Source organism: Chanodichthys erythropterus, chromosome 3 (assembly GCF_024489055.1).
Source record: "Chanodichthys erythropterus isolate Z2021 chromosome 3, ASM2448905v1, whole genome shotgun sequence".
Lineage (NCBI taxonomy): Eukaryota > Metazoa > Chordata > Actinopteri > Cypriniformes > Xenocyprididae > Chanodichthys > Chanodichthys erythropterus.
Window position 1 is genome coordinate 34,153,310 of NC_090223.1, and position 25,025 is coordinate 34,178,334.

At 36.9% G+C, this 25,025-nt stretch overlaps 1 protein-coding gene across 3 annotated transcripts in view; it reads left to right on the forward strand.

Annotated features, from left to right (window-relative positions):
- cacna1ia (calcium voltage-gated channel subunit alpha1 Ia) overlaps positions 1-25,025 on the forward strand; it is a 117,392-nt gene that overhangs the window by 38,486 nt on the left and 53,881 nt on the right. For all 3 annotated transcript variants that reach the window (XM_067381897.1, XM_067381898.1, XM_067381899.1), the window contains exons 7-16: positions 5,836-6,184; positions 7,005-7,405; positions 11,886-12,037; positions 13,742-13,927; positions 17,317-17,434; positions 18,350-18,505; positions 19,253-19,340; positions 20,910-20,978; positions 22,674-22,834; positions 23,943-24,413. In XM_067381897.1, the coding sequence (XP_067237998.1) occupies positions 5,836-6,184; positions 7,005-7,405; positions 11,886-12,037; positions 13,742-13,927; positions 17,317-17,434; positions 18,350-18,505; positions 19,253-19,340; positions 20,910-20,978; positions 22,674-22,834; positions 23,943-24,413 (2,151 nt within the window). The remainder of the gene's footprint in view (positions 1-5,835; positions 6,185-7,004; positions 7,406-11,885; positions 12,038-13,741; positions 13,928-17,316; positions 17,435-18,349; positions 18,506-19,252; positions 19,341-20,909; positions 20,979-22,673; positions 22,835-23,942; positions 24,414-25,025) is intronic.

Below are 25,025 nucleotides of genomic sequence, written 5' to 3' on the forward strand. Positions count from 1 at the left end.
TAATGGATAAAAAACTATTTATTAGGTGCACTGAAAGTAATGATATTAATATACATCATCTGTGCACGAGGTAGGGCCTTAAAAACATCAGCCAATCGTTTACGCGATCATCACATAAACGATTGGCCCTCTGGCTTGTCAATCACTGCCGTGACGTTCCTTGTGAGAGACGAGCGCGGCTGCGCGCTCCAGTAACTTTCCACACTCCACAGGCGCCGCATGCAATGTTTTTGTCAGGATACAGGAGTAACAACTGCAGATTATGAGGTACCTGCGGTGAGTCCGACATAATGAATCCAAAAAACACGACACAGTGAATGCCGGTGGTAAACACTCGTGTTCCAATACTCGTGCACAATTTTTGGGAGGCATTCCTTTGAACTGAGCTGTGAAGGAGGGGGGCTGTTCTTACGCATGCGCTCATTTGAAAAACTCAGTAACAGTCTTTGGATTCTCAGTCGACGAAAAAATCCTCTTTAGCACCTTTAAAGTGTTACCATATTTTTGTCTCAATTTTAATATATTCTTAATTTTAAACTCAATTTAAAAATATATTCTTGATTTTTAAGTTTTGTATTTCTGAAATCTTTTTAAAGCAAAGCAGTTCACTTTCTGCACTTTTTTTTAAAAGTACTTTTTTTTTTTTATAAGAGGATAACACTCTACCCTCTTTTTAAAAAAAAAAACACAAAATGTATTCTTTTGAAACCAATCAAATGTGATTTAGCTTTATGTAGCTGTTAGTTTCTGATGCTTTATGCTCTCTGGCACCCCCTTCACAGCTTGAAACAACAGCCAAATCCCTATGTGATCTGCACTGTTTGAGTGAGTAAGATGTGTCTTTTCACTGTGTGTGTGTGTGTGTGTGTGTGTGTGTGTGTGTGTGTGTGTGTGTGTGTGTGTGTGTGTGTGTGTGTGTGTGTGTGTGTGTGTGTGTGTGTGTGTGTGTGTGTGTGTGTGCAGGCTGTCCCTTAGCACTTTTATTTACTTCTTTGACGCCCTGCTCTGTCTGTAACCTGGCAACCACACAGCTAGCCGTCGCTACCTGTAGAGAGAGGGCCATAGTGTGCCGACACAGCCCACACCCCGCCGATGCACCTCTATTCACTTCCTTCCACTTCTATTGAACGTCGGAGCAATTAATTCAGGCTCGGCATCTCTGTGCCCTGTTTTTCGTCTTCAGCTGTTCTCTGACAGATCAGAACAAATGATCGCAAATAATTCGATTAAATGCGTTGTCTTTGATTACATAACAAATCTTATGTTTTTGGCCTGCTGCTTGTTGGTTTCACTAATGAATATGATTCTTATATTTTATTTTATATAATTTTTTTTTTGTTATTATTTATTTTATTTCCTAATCTATATTATATAAATCTATTGGTGACGTTCTCCACACATTTGCAAATTAATGGCACAATAATTAAATGGCCGGCTTTGCTTACTGTTCTTTTTTTTGGACAGTAAGTCTTAAGGTCACCCTGCCTGCAGCCAGACCCTTCCATTGTAAGAACAATATTAAATGAGAGTATAAATCATCACCTGTCATCTTTCATCCAGCTGTAACAGAACTGAAGTATACTTACTAACCCCTTTGACCCTGTCTACTTCTGCCTTGTTCCTTCTGTATGCCTCACCTTTTCTTCTTTTCTTTTCATTTCTTTTCTTTTCTTTTCTAAGCAATGTCAGATTTTCTTGTGTTTTAAAATACAGAGTGCCTATTTACACTAAGTGCAAATAGCGTCCCTTGTTGGCAAACACTATTTACACTAGCTCCACCCACCAATGTCTGGTTGGGCCACTCAAGTTTTACAAGATGTAAAATAAATCTTAAATGCAAATCTCCCTTAAATGCAAATGAGCTGCTGTGCTCGGCCTAAGAGGGCAGTCAGGATGCACTATAATGTCAGAAACTGCAAATATATGCTGCATGGAGATAGAACAGGTATAGTTTAGTTTAATTACAGTTACAACTTATATTGTCCCCTTTTTTTGTCCACTATATTTGTACAAGCCAGTTTACCGAGTTTATTGTACGTTTATTGTACTTCACACAAAATATGAAGCATTTGTTTTCACTCTAGAAAATCACTGTAAGAGCTAGGGATGGGCATTTTTCCAAAATATTGTATTCGAATATTTGGGCTTGTAAAAAACGAATATTCGAATATTCGTTCATTTAAATTACCTTAAACAAGAAGAACTTTTTTTTTTTTTAATTCATCAAGAGTTTGTAACCTGAACAAGCATATGATTAGGCAATATACACAGCAAGCTTACATTTTATCTTAAGGTTTAAGGTGAAAGCATTAAACAATTTGTGCAAACAAAAAAAAAATATAAAGAACAAAAGCATTTAAGCTCAAGTAGCACAAACTAAAAAAACGCTAATAAAGCAGACAGCGTACAAATTATGTACAAAACGTACATAATACACTCGAGTCCGTATATGGTTATCATTTTCATATTGTTTCACATGTTCATGTTGAGAAAAACAATAATATTATCCACATGCTCAGGTGAGAAACGAGCCGCGCTGACAGACGTTGCAGAAACAAGATAACGATAATACATAATGGTATGCTAAGTTTCTTTTTTCTTTTTAATTTCTTTCTTGTAAATTTGTGCACACCCCTAGTAAGAGCTAAAAACACAGTGCAAGTGTGTATTAAAATATTACCCATAAACTCTCTCTCTCCCTTGCATTATCATCAACATAGTACATAGAAGTACACAGAAACACTCGTTACAACTAACCGTAAACAAATATATAAAGACCTTATGCCTTTTCGGGTGGTGCTTAATATACTGGTAAACTTTATATCCATAAATCAACTCCGATGAACTGTAATAAAGTGCTCTCACCTTCATTACTGCCGTATCCAGTATCACTCTGGAGACTCTAAGCTGGATCACCAACAGTTTGTACTGATCTATCCTTGAGTAACAAATTTTTAGCTCAACCTCTGTTATGTATTGTCCCTTTGTATTGACATTTGTTCACAAAGCACTCCGGTGTGAAATAAACTAATTTTGGGTTGAGTTGAGGGAGCATTTTCTTAAAACAAAATTAATCCACCTCGTCTTCAGCGGCTCAGATTTCAGGAGTAAATGGAGAGAGCTATGTGGATTAATCCATCCACAGAACCTAAAAACTCTTGGGAGACATTCTCATAAGTGCAGCAATGGCGGACTGTGTACAACTCGCTGTGAACGTGCTCAGGGCAGTTCTTTGTTAAAACGGCAGTGTCTGTCAACATTCGCGGGCGGGGCCTGTGGCTAATGATCGTGATCGACACAGGTTCGAATCCACCTTTTGCCAAGTTCGCATTTATTTTCAATAACAATAATGTTCTAAAAGTGGAAATATATGATCTATGATATTATTGCATCCGGTTAATGTACAAAAATACTGAGGTGCAAATAGTATCTGCCAATATATAGTATAAATAGCATCTAATTACTATTTATTTATCTATTTATACTATCTATTTATTTATTGCAAAGAACTGATACTAAATCTATAGCTATTTTCACCTAGTGTAAATAGTATATCACTAAGAAAATGCTGCTATTGTCACTTAGTGTAAATAGAATATATTGCTATATTCACTTAGTGTAAGTAGTATCTATCACTAAGAAAACATGCTATTTTCACAGTGTAAATAGCATCTATCGCTATTTGCACTTAGTGTAAAAAGTATCTATTGCTGCTTGCCTTTAAAATCTTGTTTAAGTAACGGCGCTGATATGTCTTCAATGTTTTAAATGCATCATTATAAACTAAATCAAATAAGTTAAGTTGTTTGTGGCTAATATTCCCTTTGTTGTGCTACTAAGCATCAGTCATTGTATTTTATTATTTTGTATTTTATTTTATAGGAGAGCTAGAGCCAATGTCTACATTGTCTGAATAATTGCTTAAATTCCTATTCTTCACACAAAGCTATCACTACCACTTTTATGGTACTTATTTTGTCCCCCAGTCTTCATTCTCTTTCATAATATTCAAGACTGGCCTGGGTTGCCCTAAGTTGATCATAGAGAACATTGGTGGCAATGGTCTCAACAGTCAACTTGGGCTCACAATGCTTTTGTGAATTCCACATAAAAATAAAGTGACATGAGGGTGAGTAAATTTTTGGTTCATCTATCCCTTTAAAGGAACAAATATGTTCATAGCAAATCGAAGAGAGGAGCAGAAGACACATTTTAATTGTGCTTGTGTGTGCATCAAACATTATAGTAGAATTGATGATATGAAAGGTGACTGCAAGGAAAGAACGTGTCTATCTGCATAAAACAGGTCCGGCTGTTGATTAGGGGCAGTCCAGTCACACATCAGAATCCCAAATCAGGACAGCAGATGTGAAGGCAGGATACATCTGTACAGCTGCCCTACACACACATATGCACAAGTCCTCATTTCTCCACCTTCTCTGTCCTCCTCACAACTCATCTGTCCTCTCTGATCCCTACTTCACATAAGGTGGAAGCAGGCTGTACTTTCATTAAGGCGAGAAAGATCTGTGTGCGTTTGCGTGTTGACAAATGCCAGTGATATGAATGGTGAATGATATAAGAGCAGGCTCTCTGTTCTGATGAGTCTGGAACTGGTTCGCTCTCAGTCTTTAAAATGATTGGCTCCCAATTCTAATCCTTTTCACGTTGGCAGAGGGATCTAGCCCTTCTCTGCGAGGACTAGGGGATATTTGGAGGTTTTGATGCTATGAAAAAGCCTGATAATTATAGCATATCAAAGCCAGAGCGGTACAGGCGCACACACAACAAAACAGGCTCTTGTTTGGGCGTCTTCTGACTTCTTCAAACATAGGGTCTGTTTATAGCAGCTCATCTAGACAGCTATGGCCGCTGCTTATGCCAAACGCTGCAGCACAGGCTGCCTTAGAGAGATTCCAAGGTGTTTTGGTGTCATGTCGATCTGGATATTTAAAGCGGCTGAGACTTCACACGAAGTGCAATAGTTATGGTTACAGAATTAAGGGCAAGAATGATCTTTAGGTATTATAATCACAGCAAAATGCTTGTAAACTCAAATACATAAATTTAAAGGTTTAGTTCACCCAAAAATGGATATGAATATTGTCATTTCAAATTCGTTTTACTTTTTTTCATAGATGTTTTTCAAACAATTACACTAAATGTGTCCTGGAGCTTTTAAGCTCCAAAAGGGTTGGAAAAGCCCCATAAAAGTATTGTGAAAGCGATGTATAGGAATTCTGAAGTCATACCATAGTTTTGTGTGACAAAAAGACCAAAAAGTTATTCAGTGAAAATCTGCCTTGGCAATCCTTGAGAGAAGCGCTAAAGTCTGATTTGTGAATAATTCCGTTAATCAAATTGGTTGAATTGATTGATCTGGTTTACACAATTAATAAGAATGATTTGTTCAAAAATCTGACTGATTCAGTTCTCAGGTTCAACTCGCTTACTCATTGTAATTGCTGTGATCATTGAATCAGTGAATTGAATGCCAGATCTAAATAAGCCATGACTTTCAGAAAAGAATGACCAGTACCAGAAAGTTCTTCAGCATTTCTTTGTTTTCCATGGAAGACAGATGCTTAAGGTGTGATCACATTCGCTAATTTTCGAAAGCAAAAACGGTCCGTTGCCTATTGTCAATATTGTAGTGATTTATTAATCACAGAGAAGTCACTTTTAAACAAGCACCTTTCTTTTGTTCAACACTGCAAAATTGCATGACCAACTTGAACTTGTGACGGGTTTTCTGGAAAACGGTAAAGGTGACTGTGGGTTTAGAACAACATAAGATATATTTTCAAGATATCTCTCTTCTTCTTCCTGTTCCAGATTGGATCTTTCTTCATGATTAATCTGTGCCTGGTGGTCATTGCCACTCAGTTTTCGGAGACCAAACAGCGAGAGCACCAGCTGATGCAAGAACAACGTGCTCGCTACCTGTCCTCCAGCACACTGGCTTCGCTTGTTGAGCCCGGAGACTGTTACGAGGAACTCTTCCAGCTGGTCTGCCACATCCTACGCAAGGCCCGCCGCCGCTCAGCCGCCCTTTATTACATGATCCGTGGCAAAGCCCCTCCTCCTGGGGGAGGGAGGGGGCGTGGCAAAGGAGGTGCAGGATCGACAGGGGGAGGAGCTAATGTGAATGGTGGAGAAAGACATCACTGCCGTTCAGCTCAGAGTGAGTAAGGAGAGAGTTGGAGGCAGAGACATGACAGTGGATCATAGAAAAACTATGACTAACAGTGTTGGGAGTAAATAACTAAAATTAACTAAATTTTTCTTAAGTAGCCTGACATTAGCTCAAAATAGTAGCAAGCTTACATACAAACTGTCCTCTCTTGCTCATTTGCAATCCTGAAACGTTTAATTCATTCTAGTGAAATCAGTCATCCTAAACTCTCGAATTCTAGTGATTTGTTTCATCCTGAACTCTCCTCTATCACTTGTATTTAGCTTCAAAAAGTCTGATTCATTTTAGTGAACTGGTTCATTTTAAACTTTCATCTCTCATTCATGCATAGCATTCGAGATTCTGATTCATTCAAGTAAAGTGGTTCATTTGGATGGTTCATTTAAAAGAATATACATATGTATCTGTTTATATGTATCTGTATAATGAATGTTGCCGCTATTCCCATTAATTCATTCAAACCCCCAAAAATATGGCTCTGGAATTATAAATTATATCATCAGAGAGTTATTTATTTAAAAAGATATTGCCATTTTAAGTTTCTTCAGTGTATTTAGCTACTTGAAGTCTGGCAAAGTTTCAAAGTAGCTTCCTTGACACTCCAAACCTCGTAGCAAGTTATAAAAGCAAAGAGCAAGTTGCAATAAAAACAAAAACATATCCATCCATGTCTTTGCTTTAATGGCACAATGACTTTTCAATCCCAAACAGTATCATGGCAGTTGTCCAAGAAACTGACAGGCAAAAATTTTATTGTGTTATATGAAAATGTCAAATAGAAATGTTGAATTTTTTATGTGTTTTACAGCACCTCACTGTATTCACGAAACCAAGTTGGACCACAGCTCCCAAGCTCTAGAGAACGCCATCTCCCTCTCCGTCCCAAACCCACAGGAGTGTCCACAGTGTGCTGCAGCCCTGTCACTCAAGGAGGGGGAGGTATCAACGGAGCATTCGGCCAATGGGGAGGAAGAGGAGAGTGCGCTGGAGGAGACCAACAGAGATGAGAACCACTTGGACGAGAGGGGGGACGAAGACTCAGAGGACACGCCGAGAAAGAAACGTACCTGTTTCGGGAAATGTAAAGACGTCTGGGATGAAATGAGAGTGAAGCTTTGGGGTATCGTTGAAAGCAAGTACTTCAACAGAGGGATTATGATCGCCATCCTCATCAATACAATCAGCATGGGCATCGAGCACCATAACCAGGTAATTTCGCCCACAGTTCAGTCAGTTCACATAATGAACCCACTCTGAAGAAGTGTTCAACCTCATCATGTCACATATTACTGTAATAGCCGGCTCTTTCTGCAGTGCTGATAGAGTCTTCACAGGGCCTGCCATTCAAAGTAATGAGAGTGTGTGGAACGGCCTTTGGAGTCTTGTTGGGTTTTTTCTTGCCATGAAAGTGCAGTTAATTATCTTTGGAAGATGTAGAAAGCTACTACTACTCATGCACACTCTCTCTTGCTCTCTCTCTCTATCTCTCTCCTCCTCCACCCCCTCATGTCTTTGCTGACTTGCCTGCAGTGGGGCCTGTTTTCTCATCTCTGTGGGCTCTAAAAATATCAACAAGCAGAGAAAGCGGATATTTAGAGAGAGAAAATGAGAGAGTCACCATTGGCTGCTATTACGCAGCATTTTTAACATGTGAAGCATCATGTAAATGCAGCCCACACAGGCAAAACAGAAAAGCCCCTGTTTGCACGTTCACATATAAACACAGTATCTGTTCAACAGGTCTTTCCTCATGAGTTTGTGTCCCAATCGTCTTGATATGTTTAAACAGATCATGTGTGGTGACATCATCTGCTGTGACTCATTATGTTTTAACCTGGCTCTCAACCAGGCTGGTAAAGATCACAATATTTACATGTGTGTGGGCAGCGTGTGTGTTTGTGCTCACACACAACAGTCGATTGAATGAGTGTCAAGTCAACGTGCTTGGTCTGCACAATCAAATGCATTCAAAGATTCCTGTAGCTCAAACAGTAGAGCATGGAGCTAGCAACACCAAGGTTTGATTCCCAGGGTAGGCATCAACTGAAAAGATGTATAGTTTGAATGCATTGGAAGTTACTTGCGATGAAAGTTTCTGCTAAATGAGTAAATGTAAATATAAAGGTGCTGTAAGCAATGTTACCAGATGGGTCCACTGCAACTGTGTCTGATTAGCAGCCGTTTCAATCCATTCTCTATGGGAGCTGAATGCCAGAATTGTACAGGGATTGTAGTATCATCTGAGCAAGCAGTGAGAGCATGACTAAAACTGTAAAATACTCAAACTTATGCAAGTGAAAGCTGAAAATGCTGATTTAGTCTGTAAAATGTTGTATATTATTGTATTTAATTAATATTTCAAATGCAGTTCACATACTTGAATTGTGGATCGACTGTGGATTAAATGGATTAAATAGTTCACCCAAAAATTTAAGTTCTTTCATTATTTACTAACCCTCATGACTTTACAAACCTGTATGACTTTCTTTATTCTGTAGAACACAAAAGAAGATATTTTAAAGAATGTTGATAACCAACAGTTTGGCTTACCATTGACTTCCATTGAATGGACAATAAATAAATAAACAGACATTTCTCAAAATATCTGCTTTTATGTTCTGCAGAAGAAAGAAACTAAGTTTGAAACAACACAAGGGTGAGTAAATGATGACAGATTTTTTTTATTTTTGGATAGGTTTTATTTCTCTGTAAAATTTACTCAATACTTCAACTGGAGTTTTGGAGCAATGAAATTTTACATTGGGAACACTTTTGTTGCCTCTTCCTGAAATCTGAGTATGTACTGCATTTAACATAAGCAACTTAGCTGTTAATAAAGTACAAAATAAAGTAAATAATAAAGTGTGGTATCTTGATCGAAGTAGCAGGGTAATCCAGGTATTTTTTGCCTACTCTTTAATGAATTGTGCATAGGCAGGCAAGTTGCAAGGCAATAAGCACCTAAATGTCCTCTGATTGGCCGAGAAAAAAAGAATCTACTCTCTTAAAAATAAAGGTTCTTTATTGCCATTAAAGGATTAGTTCACTTTCAAATAAAATGTTCCTGATAATTTACTCACCCCCATGTCATCCAAGATGTTCAAGTATTTCTTTCGTCAGTCGAAAATAAATTATGTCCTGTATGTCCTACGCCTTCCCTATTCAACTTACGGAACAAACGGGGTGCCAGTTTTGTTTTTTCCATAAGTAGAACAGGGAAGGCGAAAGACATACAGCGTAAGCTTTATGAAGAATGCGGAAAGCACATGCAAGGCGATTATCTGTTTATAAATTATATACAGTTGTATTTTTTTTTAAAATGGCAGATCGTTTCTCTAGATAAGACCCTTATTCCTCATCTTGTATCGTTTAAAGCCCTTTGAAGCTGCACTGAAACTATAATTTTGACCTTCAACCATTTGGAGGCCATTGAAGTCCACTATAAGGAGAATAATCCTGGAATGTTTTCATCAAAAACCTTAATTTCGTTTTGATTGAAGAAAGAAAGACATGAACATCTTGGATGACATGGGGGTGAGTAAATTATCAGGAAAATTTTATTTGAAAGTGGACTAATCCTTTAATGGTTCAATGAAGAACCTTTAACATCCCTTTCTATTCCACAAAAAAAGTTTTTTTAAAACAAACAATGTTCTTTACACCATGTCTACACCAGCTAAAAGCTGTCTACACTGAACGCGACAAACCGACCGTTGCAAAACCATTGAACTACGTCAGAAATAGAATGTGGAATCCGTTTACTGTCAGGAATTTGCTGTGTCATGTCGCGTTGCGTCGCGTCGCGCCGCATCCAGTGTAGAGAATATCACTGATTATATTAGGTTTCATTGTCTTTTGATGCATTGCATCGCACCGCTCACGTCCGGTGTAGACACAGTGTTAGGTTTAGATAAAATGTTCTTCATACTATGAAAAAACAGCTTTGGGGAACCCAAAATTCTTCTATTGCATCGCTATGAAAGCCCTCTTTTGGGATGTTTATTTTAGTGTAGGTATGATTTCACAAGACATATTTCAGTGATCTTTCAGTTTATAGTGATAATTTATTCATGGTTTACAAAAAAAAAAAATAATCACAACTCTTTAAAGTAGTGTGCAAATAGCTCCGATAATGAGACGATCTGCTGATGGATTGATTTAAGAGAAGTGTACAGTACAGCCTGAGGAAGGACGAAGAGAAATGGAGCAATAAAAATGGAAAGAGAGGGGAGAAGTTATGGGTGTTTGTTTACCATATTGTTTTGCCGTTATTACTCCTGATTGCTGTGTCAATATTCAATTTCTCTAAATGGCATCTCCCTGGAGCTGCCTGTGGTGTGGTTTCCATTCATCCTTCAGTTGTTTTTTTGACCTTAACTCGTCAATGGAAAGATATTGATCAATAAAAGGATGGGGGGAGAAGGAACAAAAGGGACAATGAAGGAAGTGTTTTGAAATCAGAGTTCGCTCTCACTCCACTGGAATTCAGTCGCCTTTTCGCTCGTGCCCATGAACATACACTGTGTTATCAGTTGAGATAAGGTGTAATGGATTTATGTGATGTCAGATTACACAGCATGGACTGAAGCAGATCAGGGTGGTCTGTTGATCCTTTTCTAAGCGCAGTAGATGCAGTAGACACTAGGCTCAGCATTTGACAGACCACCCACAATCTGTTCACTGACTGTCTGATGCTCAGTGCACAAAAAATGGCAAGCTCAGGCTTAAATCACCAGCTAAAACCTGAATAGCTGGCTTTACACAATGTACATGAACACACGGTTCAGTCTGCATGGAAACAAAGCTTGGGTTAAGGTTGGCTTAAGAGGACATATGCAAGGTTAGTTTGTATGTTACTATAGTAGTAATATTACATCACAGTTCTAAAGTTTATAATATTGATAATGTAATATTACCTAAGATTTCTATTTCAAAGAAATGCTGAAATAAAATGCATCAAAGAATCCTGAAAAAATTTCACTAGTTTCACAAATATAGTAAGATGCACTGTATTAAGTAACTTTTTTCAACACAGATAATAATAATAATAATAATAATAATAATAATAATAATAATAAATGTCTCTTGAGCACCAAATCAGTATATTAGAGTGATTTCTGAAGGATCATGTGACACTGAAGACTGGAGTAATGATGCAGAAAATTCAGCTTTGCATCACAGGAATAAATTACATTTTTAAATATAGAAAATGGTTATTTTAAATTGTAATATTTCACAATATTACTGTTCTACTGTATTTTTGATCAAACAAGATTCAGTCTTGGTGTGCAAAAAAAGAAAAGAAAAGTGATTGGTCGGTTTTCATGTAAATCAGACCGTTTCCTCCTGTGTAAGTGGATGGATATTGGCTAGAATAAGCTGCAGACCTGCAGTACTTACAATGCACATACAGTATCAGTGTACTCGCATCACCCCTGATCTTTTCCTAACTGACGTTCCACAAGGAATTGTTCAGGTTTAAACTCAGTTTTCTCTGACCTTTATATCATATGAGAGGTCACAGCCTCACTGAGAAACTCAAGCCTGCCGTCAAGAGCTGATCTTGTCCATGCAACAATGCACACCCTCTTTTGAACAGCAAAGCAGTGATCTGAAATGACCTCTCCACATTTACTTCTCCTTTTATCCATCCCAACCTCTCGCTTGTCCCCTCTCTCTCTGTCTGCAGCCTGATGAACTGACTAATGTCCTGGAGATTTGTAACATAGTGTTTACCAGTATGTTCACCCTGGAGATGATCCTGAAGCTTACTGCCTTTGGCTTCTTTGAATATCTGAGAAATCCCTACAACATCTTTGATGGCATTATTGTGATCATCAGGTAAATGGATTTACTTTTATAGTTTGTCAAATATATGAAAAAATCACATTGTGGGTGTTATGCATTTTAATTGATTGTAGTAATTTATAATATTATAAATCATATTATTTAATTAAATTATACTATTATGATACTATTATATGTGACCCTGGACCACAAAACCAGTCATAAGTCGCACAGGTGTATTTGTAGCAATAGCCAACAATACATTGTATGGGTCAAAATTATCGTGCCAAAAATCATTAGGATATGAAGTAAAGATCATGTTCCATGAAGATATTTTGTAAATTTCCTACTGTATATCAAAAATGTACTTTTTTGTGAGTGGATATGCATTGCTTAGGACTTTATTTTGACAACTTTAAAGGTGATTTTCTCAATATTTAGATTTTTTTTTTTGCACCCTCAGATTCCAGATTTTCAAATAGTTGTATCTCGGCCAAATATTGTTCTGTCCTAACAAACCATACATCAATGGAAAGCGTATTTGCTGTATTCAGTGTTCAGATGATGTATAAATTTCAATTTAAAAAAAATTGACCCTTATGACTGGTTTTGTGGTCCATATGACTTATGGGTGTTTCTTCAACTGTGGTCATTTTTGGTCCTCTGGACATTTAGCAAATAAACTCTGTTGATACATTTTTCACACACTCACTAATCCATTAAATTTATTGACTATCAATGTCTAACAATGTATAAATATATACATAGCAGGAGAATTTTTTTTTTCTCTGAAAATTTTCTCTAGTGTCATTTCCATCATTTCTCAAAATGATATAGCATTCAGTGGTGGAAATTATTTTTTAAATTAAATGTCTGATTCCTTTGTTTTGTTAAGGCTTATTTCAAAGCTAGCATTTAATGTATCCTAAAATCGCGTTTTACATAATATTTTGACAAAATTGCAGCTTGGCTGAAAATAACACAACAAAAATAGTGATATTAACCTAGTCTTTTTCTTTGCACGTTTCATCTCAAACATGATTGCTTACTTTGTTGTTTCCTTGGAAACCAAATACACTTTAGCAAAAACTTTATTAGGAGCAAAACAAAATTGATATAGTGAAAATGAAACTACAATATACATTAATTTTGGAAAAAATTATAACACTTTACAATAAGATTTCATTAGTTAACTACTTTAGACATGAACTAAGAATGAACAATACTTCTACAATATTTATTGATCTTAGTTAATATTAATTCAATATTTACTAATACATTATGGAAATCAAATGTTGTATTTGTTTATTAACTAACATTAACAAAGACTAAAAAATACTGTAACAAATGTATTGCTCATTTTTGGTTCAGGATAGTTAATACATTAATTAATGTTAACAAATGAGACCTTAAAGTGAAGTGTTACCAATAATTTTCACATAATTTAGTCTTTTTTTGTTTTGTTTTTTTAGATCATCAGTTTTAAACCTAATATAATATGAAGTCATTAAATTAGGAATCTAATACGCACAAGGACAAAATATTTCCCCATGCAGATTTTTCAATGAATTCACTCCACAGAAAGCTGCTTGGTTTGAAAGTAACAAAAGCGTGAGCTGTGCTTCATATCACTACATTATTCACAATAAACAATGGAAATAGACAAAATTTCATAAAAGTGCCCGAAGTTAAAGAAAAATGTATTATATGATAGTTTTTCTGCAATTTAATCAACACGTTTTGTGTGTGTGTTTATAGTGTGTGTGAGATCATTGGGCAGTCGGATGGGGGTCTGTCTGTCCTGAGGACATTCAGACTGTTGAGGGTCATCAAGCTGGTGCGGTTCATGCCAGCTCTGCGCAGACAGCTGGTGGTCCTGATGAAGACCATGGACAATGTGGCCACCTTCTGCATGTTACTAATGCTCTTCATCTTCATATTCAGGTGGGTTGTTTTTGTAATTGCAGTCCAGTAGGTCTTATACGCAATTATTATTGAATGAAACCCAGTGTGTTTCATATCTGTGTGCTTACTCATAGTCTCTGTCCGTATCCGGACACTACACTTGTTTGTAATAAATGGCAAACACTTTATCACACAAAGCAGCCTGGGTTTATAAAATCCCACACCTGACAGCAGCCCCCTCCTCACAGCTGGATCATGCTGGGCTCTGCATGTCTGAGTGTCTCAGCTGCACAGGCTGCTCAGAGTACACCTTAGCTTCAGCTGCGAGTGACAGGCCCATAAGGATCAGAGTGAGATTGATGGAGAGCAGAACAATAACACTCAGGCCCCTGGTGCCCACTGACTCACCCGCCTTCCCCCTGCAGCGCTGCAATTCCAGCAGATTGCACCAAGACAGATGGAGGCTACTGCAGGATTGAGAGCATAAACCAATCCTTCCGATCCATCTTTTCCACTCAAGTTTAGCTTTCAGCGCCCCCAACCCCCCTCTCCCAAACACACATCTCAATTTATAACCCCTCATCTGAAAACAATGCCCAGATTTATGTCTCTTAAATGGATAGAGTTGTCCCCAGCCTGCGGGTACATTCAACAAGCTTCAGTAACTGTTAGCAGATGCCTGGGATGACGTGTCTTTGGAGGAAATGGAGAGAATGAATCAGCATTACAGACTGGAAGCTATAGTTGTGCCAGTTATTAATCAGCTTCATCATCGCTCTGCTGCATAGAGAACAGTTTAACACAAATTAAGTTTGTCTTTCACAAGGTGTTGTTAGATGTTGCTGTTAAACGTAATGCATTACAATTTTGAGTAATACTTCTTAGGAAAATCAGCATTAAGTTTCTATTTTTTGTCTGGTCTTTCCTTAAGAGTCGGATTCACTCACTTATTTAATCACTCATTCATTCACTCATTCGCTCCATTCATTCATTCACTCACTCACTCACTCACTCATTCATTCATTCATTCATTCCATTCACTCACTCACTTACTCACTCCATTCATTCATTCACTCACTCACTCATTCACTCACTCACTTACTCACTCCATTCATTCACTCACTCACTCATTCACTCACTCAATTTTTCATTCACTTACTCATTCATTCATTCACTTACTCCACTCACTCACACACCCATTCACTCATTCATTCATTCATTCATTCATTCATTCCCTCATTTCAGTTCATATTGCTTTATTGCAAACATACTTGGGTACATATTGCCAAAGCACTGCATAAAGCAAAACAAACAGACAAGAACATACATAACATTCATTCATTCATTCATATATATATATATATATATATGTATTTATACACACACACATATTAATAGTATTATAATGTTGATGTTCACTAAATACCTTAGTTTCTGTCTCACTCACTCATTCATTCACTGACACATTTACTCACTCATTCACTCACTCACTCACATGCTTACTCACTCATTCATTCACTCACTCACTCACTACATTTATTCACTCACTCACTCATTCATTCACTGACTCATTTATTCACTCATTCACTCACTCACATGCTTACTCACTCATTCATTCACTCACTCACTCACAACATTTATTCACTCACTTACTCACTCACTCATTCATTCACTCACTCACTCATTCATTTACTCATTCACTTTTATTTTTATTTATTGTAGTCACTGGGTGGAGATCACAGCACTGTCTGTTGATTTTTCAGAAAAGTATAAACATATGTAATACTAAAACAAAAAAATCTGATTTAAACATTTTATAGATTTTATATAGGCATATTTCATACAAGCACTATACATTTCATATATAGACATTCGATAACACTTTATTTTACAGTGTCTGTTACAGATCTTACATGTATTTAGTAATAACAGTAAATTATGCATAATTGCAAGCAACTAAACCTAAACCTAACCATAAGCCTAATTATGTACTAAGTACATGTAATATTACAAAGTACTTAAATGCATAATTACACTGTAACAAGGACACCTTAAAATAGAGTGTAACCAGACATTCATAATGTTTTAAGTTGTGCGCAACCATTAATAACTAGACTGGAGCCAGTTAAGCAGAGAAAATTCACTTCTGCTCTGAGGCTGCACCAGGGTTATTATAGTTTACTAAAAGCATAAAAATCTGAAATAAAATCTAAAAAACTGAAACTTTTATTTCAGCTTGTTGCTAAGAAACATTTGTTGTTTTTTACATATTGCCAAGACCTAACCTAACTTAATAAAACAGACTGTGTGACTATGAGGAATGATTACCTCAAAATGTATGTCTGTAAGTTCAAGGGACTTTATTTAAATTAAATACATACACTTCTTTAGCTATTTTCACATGCCAGATATTATCTTTCCGTGTGCCAATGCTGCCACACGTGCCATAGGTTGCCGACCCAAGCTCTAGAACTACAATACTCACACATACTACAACTCCTATAATACCTACACGCCTTACATGAATGAGGTGTTCAGTTATAACAAAGACTATAGAATAACACAAGACGTGTCACTCGTATTGTTTTGAATGGGAGAAAGTGTAACGCGCAATATGGCGGAATAAGTCCTGCCTTCTAAAGCTAAGAGCCAATCGCCGACTGGTAAAGTCATCGCGTCACTTCAGCGGCCGTTAGAATCACCGGTTTCTATAGAAACAGTCAGACGCGCCTCTGAAGAGACACACATTTAGGTCTGCGCATGTGCATTAGCTTGATCCAGCCTGAAAAAAATTGAGTTTTTTTGTCATGATTCGAGTGTTTAGAAACTAAATTTATGAGTCGGTTGTTGTTAGATTTCATTGGTGATTTCAAATATCAAATTTAATCGTAAGGTTGACGAACAGTTTTGGAGAATCTGATGTTTCCCCATTCAAAGAGATAGGAGCTGCATGAGGCCCAGGATGCCCGAGAGGTATTTCAAAGATGGCCGCAGAGTGAAATGACTTGTCTTAAAGGGACTTTGGTTATAACTCAGATATTGTGGTTTAAATTTAACAAATAACAATTTTTTGTTTTTACTTACTCCTTAAAAATAAAAGTAATGTCTATCACTTGTTACATATTACCAGCAACACTGCTTATATCAGTATTGTAGAATCACCTCTGTCTCATTTATCTCTTGGTGTGTGTTGCAGTCTGAATTCTGTGATCTGTCTCTCCAACGTCAACGACTGATCTCATCTCTGGCTGCTGTCCAACCAGGACATATGTCTCCTCACATAGCACTGATATCATTTTTATAGGCTCCTCACCTCTGACAGACTCATTCATCTCACATCCTGTTAAGGCTGATCGGAAACATACGGGATCAGAATTTCTAAACATGAGTGTAACATTCAAAGCTTGTTTGTCTGTTTGTTTCTGCAGTATTCTGGGAATGCACATATTTGGCTGCAAGTTCAGCCTGAAGACAGAGGCTGGGGACACGGTACCTGACAGGAAAAACTTTGACTCCCTGCTTTGGGCTATTGTCACGGTTTTTCAGGTGCGTAGCACTCTCAAAACTCATCTCACTTATGAAAGCACTGCTGCAGGTGGCTGGAAACACAAGGCAACTGGGAGCTAGGTGAAAACACATTTTAATCACACACACCTGGGTATTCTCTGTAGAGTTTAATTGTTTAGACAATCACATGCTAGTCTAAGGTTATATATATATATATATATATATATATATATATATATATATATATATATATATATATATATATATATATATATATATATATATCAGTCTCTTTATTAGAATATAACCAGAAAATACAGGAAATGTGTATGCCGTATTAAAAAAACAGGAAAAAATCAGAAAAATATGACTTCTATAGGCTAAAGTGGCAAGTATTTAATGATCTCCCCTTACACTTGAGTAATAGCAGGAACTGGCTCTCTTAAACCTGAATGGAACAGAATAGCACTGGAAGGCTAAGAAAACTTTCTTCTTTGAAACCAAAGAAGAAACATTTTCTTCTTTGAGAAACGAAGAAGTCCAGGAGGTCACACTAAATACTGATTTCTGCTTAAAGAAGCCATTTTTTTTCTGATTTTTTTTTTAAATTATTATTATACAGTTTGTGTACATATTTCCTGTATTTTCTGTTTGTACCATAATAATGACACACAAAAAAATGGATGGCCATTAAAACTTTGCTAAAAACAACAAAGTCATATAATATGAGATTATATATTTAAAAAAAAATGTCTTGGCTTTTTATAAAATAAAAATATAATAAGTAAATTAAAAAAATAAATATATATTATAATAATAGTAAAATTATTTATTCATTATATTTTATTGTTGTTTATTTATTTATTTAACTAATTTGCTCCCAAGTTTAATCTAAAGTTATACAGTATTTGTCAATATTTGTATGTGTGTGTGTGTGTGTGTGTGTGTGTGCAGATCTTAACTCAAGAGGACTGGAACATGGTATTGTATAATGGCATGGCCTCTACCTCCCCCCTGGCGGCCCTGTATTTTGTCGCGCTCATGACTTTTGGGAACTATGTTCTGTTCAATCTACTTGTGGCCATTTTAGTCGAAGGATTTCAGGCTGAGGTAAGGTACACACCTTAGGGCATCTGGGTAATTGAGTGTTTTGGTTGATGCACAAAACAATCCCTGACATAACAGGGCCAATAACTTACAGGTTTAAAATTTCATGCTCAGTGGGGTTATTTGAATGCATTATCCTGATAAGCATCTGTTGGCTGTGATGCTTTTGTAACAAGGTCAGATTTGTGCAGGTGTTTAGCAATAAAATGACAGCAAGAACATGCCGTGACTCTAATATCTTACCGCTGTCCCAGGGCATTTTTCCAAAGGCTTTTGTTGTTCTTGCCATTGAATATATTTTCGATGTGCATGCTTGTATGAATACGGTTTCACGGGCAGGTATGCAGTCTGCAAGAGTAGGTTATCTCTCTAGGGAGCTTGTAGAAGTGGGCCTCCAGGTTATGGTCTAGATCTGAGGCATGATGTGAGGGTGAGTGGGGAACTAGAGCAAATGCGACTGACTTTCAGAGGGAGGGCAATGATTTGACATTTTTAGTAAAAAATGCTCATGGCTGTTTAGTTATTTTACAAGAGAAATTCTGTTCCTCACTCTCATTCAGTTGAAAGTGTGGTAATGTATACACACTTAGGTTATAAACATGAGTGAAAACCACATTCTATAACCAAGATGTGCTGTACGAATGGACTTAACCAGTATTTGCTTCGTAACTCAACCTTATTATTGTTCTTGTGTCATTTTGACCTTGTGTGCCTGTTTTTTGTTTTGTTTTTTTTCCCTGTCTGGAACAGGGTGATGCTAACCGTTCCTGCTCTGATGATGACAGATCCTCTTGTAATATAGAAGAAACAGAGAAAAAGAACTCGCTCCAGCTGTCAGGTACTGAGCTGTGGACTAACTAAAGAAATACTTTTAAAGCACAGCTGCATTTTCCTGAACTTTTTGTGAAATACTGTAGTATTTCATTTTGATTCAGCATAAAGAGTATTTTGAGGCTCAGAACTCCTTTCCAAATGATCTAAATGATGAGTTAATAACAGTCTTTTACAATGACAGTACATTGCATTATGGTATTACATGTTTATATTTATACATTAAGCCTCCAGTGTTTTGAATTCTGGTGATTTGAATTAGTCAGACAAAGTCATTTAGTACTGTAACATTCAAAGGTTTGGGGTCAGGAAGATTTTAAAAAAATAAATGAATTAATTTACATGTGCACCAATAATGTGATTATTTCTAATAATCAGATTAAGGTCTTAATCACAGTAAGATGTTTACATGACACGAGCAGAATTGGCATAACGTTGGTTTGACGTTGGACGTTTGATATTTGCAAATATAGGGACTGTCTCTAAAGTTACATTCGACATTGGTATGCACGTTTCTAACTTCAATAACATTTGAAGGGATTTACAGCCATAAAATCAAATGTAAAGTGTTCATCTAAGTGTCAGCTAAGATGCACACCTTTTATATTTTTGATATTTATTAAAATATACTGTCATATCATATGTAAAATTGCTATTTTTCACCACTGTATATGGGCTCATACATAAATATGCCATAATTTAAAGTTCAATAACATTTGAAGGGAATAATTTACAGCCATAAAACCAACAGTTAAGTGTTCATCCCGGTGTAAGCTATCATGCACACCTTTCATATTTTTGATAGCTTTAAATTATGACATATTTATGTATGAGCCTATATACAGTAGTGAAAAATAGTGATTTTTACATATGATTTGACAGTTTATTTTAATAAATATCAAAGATATAAAAGGTGTGCATCTTAGCTGACACTTAGATGAACACTTTACATTTGATTTTATGGCTGTAAATCCCTTCAAATGTTATTGAAGTTAGAAACGTGCATACCAATGTCGAATGTAACTTTAGAGACGGTCCCTAAATTTGCGAATCTCAAGCGTCCATCGTCAAACCAACGATTTTTACATATGATTTGACAGTTTATTTTAATAAATATCAAAGATATAAAAGGCATACCCCACCTAGTTTGATGTGATTATGGTTATTACAATTATTAGCTTAATTGCATTCATTTGATCAAAGTATTGTGTTTACATGAGGTAAAGTTTAATCGCAGTATTGCCAAAATCCCATTATAATCGCATTATGAGGGTTCATGTAAACACACTCAGTGACAGTTTGTCACACTTTAACTCCCATTAAGTCTATTTCTTATTTTAATCAATTGTCTTAGTAATCTATAACATACATCATTTATAATATTTTATTAAGACCATATTCATAGTACAGTATACATAATTTATAACGGTAATACACTATAAATGTTCTAAATAATCTATATTTTATGCTATACCATGCTAAGATACAACTCAAGTTGTATTGTAGCATAGTATAGTATATAATATAGATTTATGCTGTATAATATTTCAATAAATGTCTAATACTTCCATTCAAGATGAGGCAGAGGCAGGCTCAGGGAGTGAGGGAGAGCCCACTGAGCATCAGCCAGATCAGACAGTTACAGGTAAGACTGTTAAACTGGCTGACAGTAAAGGAATATATAGAGTGTGATAAGAAGAAAGATAGACATTAAATGATTTGAATGGAAGAGTAATTACAACAATATAAATTGAATTAGACAATGATTGAATAAACACTAAGCCTAACAATTGTGTTTACAATATGATTCTCTATATTAAGATGACACTGCCTCAGCTTTAAACTTCAAAGTGAAGGTCTATGTGCTGTCTTCTCTCTTAATTGGATATTTGTAACAACTTGTATTACTTGTATTAACAAGCACCCCCATCCACCCTCATCCAGGCCATCCCATACACCCACTACAAATTCTGAAACCAAAGACAACCCTATTTTTTTTGTATGACTATCAAAAAATGTCTAAATCCTTAGGCTGGGGCTGTGCAAAATAATTTTTTTTGTTTTGTTTTTTAACTGCACCTTCACTTCCCTTCTCCTTTTTCTTCCTTTTCCCTGATGCCTCTCTGTCTCTCACTTGTATGTGTGTACTTTTTTTTTGCTATTTTTCTTGTACCTATCACTTCTTCACTAGCAGTTCTACTAAACAGAACAGAACCTTGCTGCAAAACATCCACCTCATTTGAACAAATCTAAATTCGTCAAAGTATTACATTAGGACAATGTGTTGATGCTGTTTTTCATCTTAGAATGATTTAAATACCCATTTAACAAAAATATACTTCATACAAATACTTTATAGTAAAACAAATTTTCTAAATTGCCTAAATGTTAAAATTAGTACAATAACTACACCATGACAAGTTTTTTTTAGAAACATTATATGAATATGTTCTTGCATTATTATGATGACTCATATTTTTGTGCTGTTGACTGCCCTAGCTCCCTCCCTACCTATACTATAAATTGATATGAATATCTGTCTGCTAAATAACTAATACAACTTTGCAGTAGATAATAGTGATGTCATTTAGCACACAGTATTTTGACTGATGGTAGTAATGGGTTGCTGCTGCTAACATTTTCTAGCTTCCTCTAGCTTTGTCCGCATTTATCTCTTCATCTTTGAATCCCACACATTGACTACTTTGTTGCAAACCGTTTGGTGGAGGTGCTGAGTGGACTTGAACTGAATCGTAGCGTTGCCAGTCAAGACTAACAGATTCATGATTTATTATTTATTTATGATTGAATGCTGAATTCTGAAATTATGACTTTGGTACATTTGGACAGGCAATAATATAAACTTAATAATTTTTTTTTTTTTTTTAAAAAACACACACACACAGGGCAGCAGGCCAAATACTATAAATTGATGCCACAGGCAATTCTCCCGGTGGTCCCAATGACCAGTTCAGGCCAACTGTGAACATTGCATTGAAATGTCTTATTAATATCTGGTTTTAAAAAAAAAGAAAAAAACATGGCGCTATGAGATCTGAGGACATGACATTATGAATAATGCATGTGCACACTGAAGCTCTCCACAGACAGAAGACAAACTTGCATGCCCCCATCAGGGTCACCTGGCATGAGAGGAAGGTTTAGAGATTCCAGAAATTATGGAAGCTTTAAACTTTATAGGCTTGGTGGAATATACTTCCTAATTCCGCACCACAAACACAGAATAAATAGTTTTGCCATAAGCCTTGCAATAAGCTAGCTAGTGTTTTCTTCTGATGTTTTTATGAAATAATCAGTCTTGGCATGTTCGTTTGTGCAGATCCCAAGATTTCCACTTTGACCCCTAATGGGCATCTGGATTTGGCACCTGCACCCAACGCCAGGGGTTTGTACCCATCTGAAAGGCTGAGCTTTGCCTTGGGTTCCCGCAAGAGCAGCGTGAGCTCTCTGGGCAGGGCTAGCCTGGAGCAGACGACGCTGGTGAGCCTTTGTGCATGCTGCAGTCAACCTGCCATTCATTACAGGATCTTACTCACTGAAAAGCACAGAAGCTATATCATACCACTCCAGCAATCCAAAACCCCCTTAAAAAGCACAAAGAACACAATAATTATCCATTGGCTCTGCATGTATTAGCATTTAGCAAACCATTAATAAGACACTTACTCAGCACTTAGAGAGCCGTCTCTACTCGTCTAGCTTGCATTAAATTAGCATATACACAGAGGGTCGTTGAGCGGGCACTCGAAGAGCTGAGAGCAACTTATAAACTACATAATTATTTTTACAATGGTTTAAATAATAACAGCTCTTGTGAGGAGGTTGGCTTTTTATGAGGGCTCTAGACGGAGGGTGGAATTAGCTAAGAATGAGTTGAAAGCATGTGCTATTTATTTGCATGCGCTGTCTGTTGTTTTAGCCAGATTCACCAGGAATTATGTTAACCAGGTTACACCTAAAACTTTAGTGCAACACAAGATGATTTTGGTGCTAGGGTGTGGAGGATGCAGTAGACTACCATGATCAGAGAAACTTTACTGGACTGTACAAGCATCAGCCCACCAAACACCTGGACCTGAACCAGTCTCTTTAAAACACAAAGTGCGCTTGACTTAACGGCATGTTTACCATCTGCTTCCTGTGGGCAGTAATAGCACAACATTAATTATATCTGACATAAAGTTTTGTGATTAATACTAAAATCTATAACAATGTTAATATAATACAGTCTACACACCTAAAGACAGGTCAGATGGACTTCAAAATGGTTTGATAACAGCATCTACAACTAGTTCCAGTTTGTCTTACAACCATTCCCACTAGAAGAGCATTGGTGATGAGTAGCCTTTACATTCTGAGTTGACTATGATCTGGGTTTTTCTAAAGCAAATAATTCTTGTGGTGTGTACTTGGCATAAAACACAGGGGTGTGTGCTTAAATGTTAAATAAATGTTTTTTTTTGTTTGTTTTTTTGTTTTGTTTTTTTGTTTTTTTTTTAAGTAAATTAGGCATTTCAGTCTTGTAGTGTGTAGTGTTAAGTTCAGGTTCATATATTGACTATGAACATGTGTTCTCTGTGTGTGTCAGTGTCCAGGACGAGCTTCTTTGTACCACAATTGGGGACGGCCCGCACGACCCACTATATGGAGCCGCAGGTCGAGTTGGAACAGCTTGGGTCGATCCTCTAGATGCTTGGGGATGGGGGGTGGAGGTAGTTTACGGGTTCGTAGCCCTCACTCTCGTCCCTCTGAGCAGGAGTCCCTGCTGTCTCCTCCGCCCCCTCCTCTGCATCCGCCTCTTCTCTCTAGACACTTTGTCCCACGCAGAGAACGACGGGCTCTCTCTTTGGAGCTTCCGGAGCTTCTGCAGGTGCCCGGACCGGCCCTGCCTCCCCTGCACCCCCGGCAACGCAAAAAGAGCTTCTCTGGGGGTCTGGGAAGCGTTGGAGAGCACCAGGACTGTAATGGAAAGACACCATCAGTCCAACCACAAATCATCAATGAAGTCTACCCTCAGGTCAATACGCGCAAGGACAGGGAGGATCTGGATGATGACTATGTAAGTGCCCAGTAAACCTAGTAATTGTTTTAAGGAATAGTTCACCTATAAATAAAAAGTGTCGTCATGATGTTCCAAACCCATTTGAACTTGGTGTAACACAAAAGGAGAAATTTGACAATGCAGATGTCAAATGTACTGGGTGCTCTTATCCATACAGAGAAAGTGAATGGAGACGGATGCTGCTAAGCTCCAAAAATGCAGAAAAAATAGCACCATAAAAGCAGTCTTAAATAGATGTCATATTCCAAGTCTTCTAAATCCATACAATAGTTTCAGTTGAGAATAGCAACTTAAATGTTGATCTGTATTTTAAAATTTATACTACTGTTTGTACAGTAATTAATATTTTTATTCAGCAAGGATGCATTAAATTGATCAAAAGTGACAGCTAACACATTTATAAGATTTCTATTCCAAATGCTGTTCTTTTCAAACCTACTATTTATCAAAGAATCCTGAAAAATGCATCACTGTTTCCACAAAAATAGTAAGCCGCACAACTTGTGACGCTTGTGAGTGTTTGTTAGAAATTAAGAATTGTGGGAGAACATTGTGCTTTGTACATTTTTGGTAACACTTTATTTTGATGGTCCCTTTTGAACATTCTGT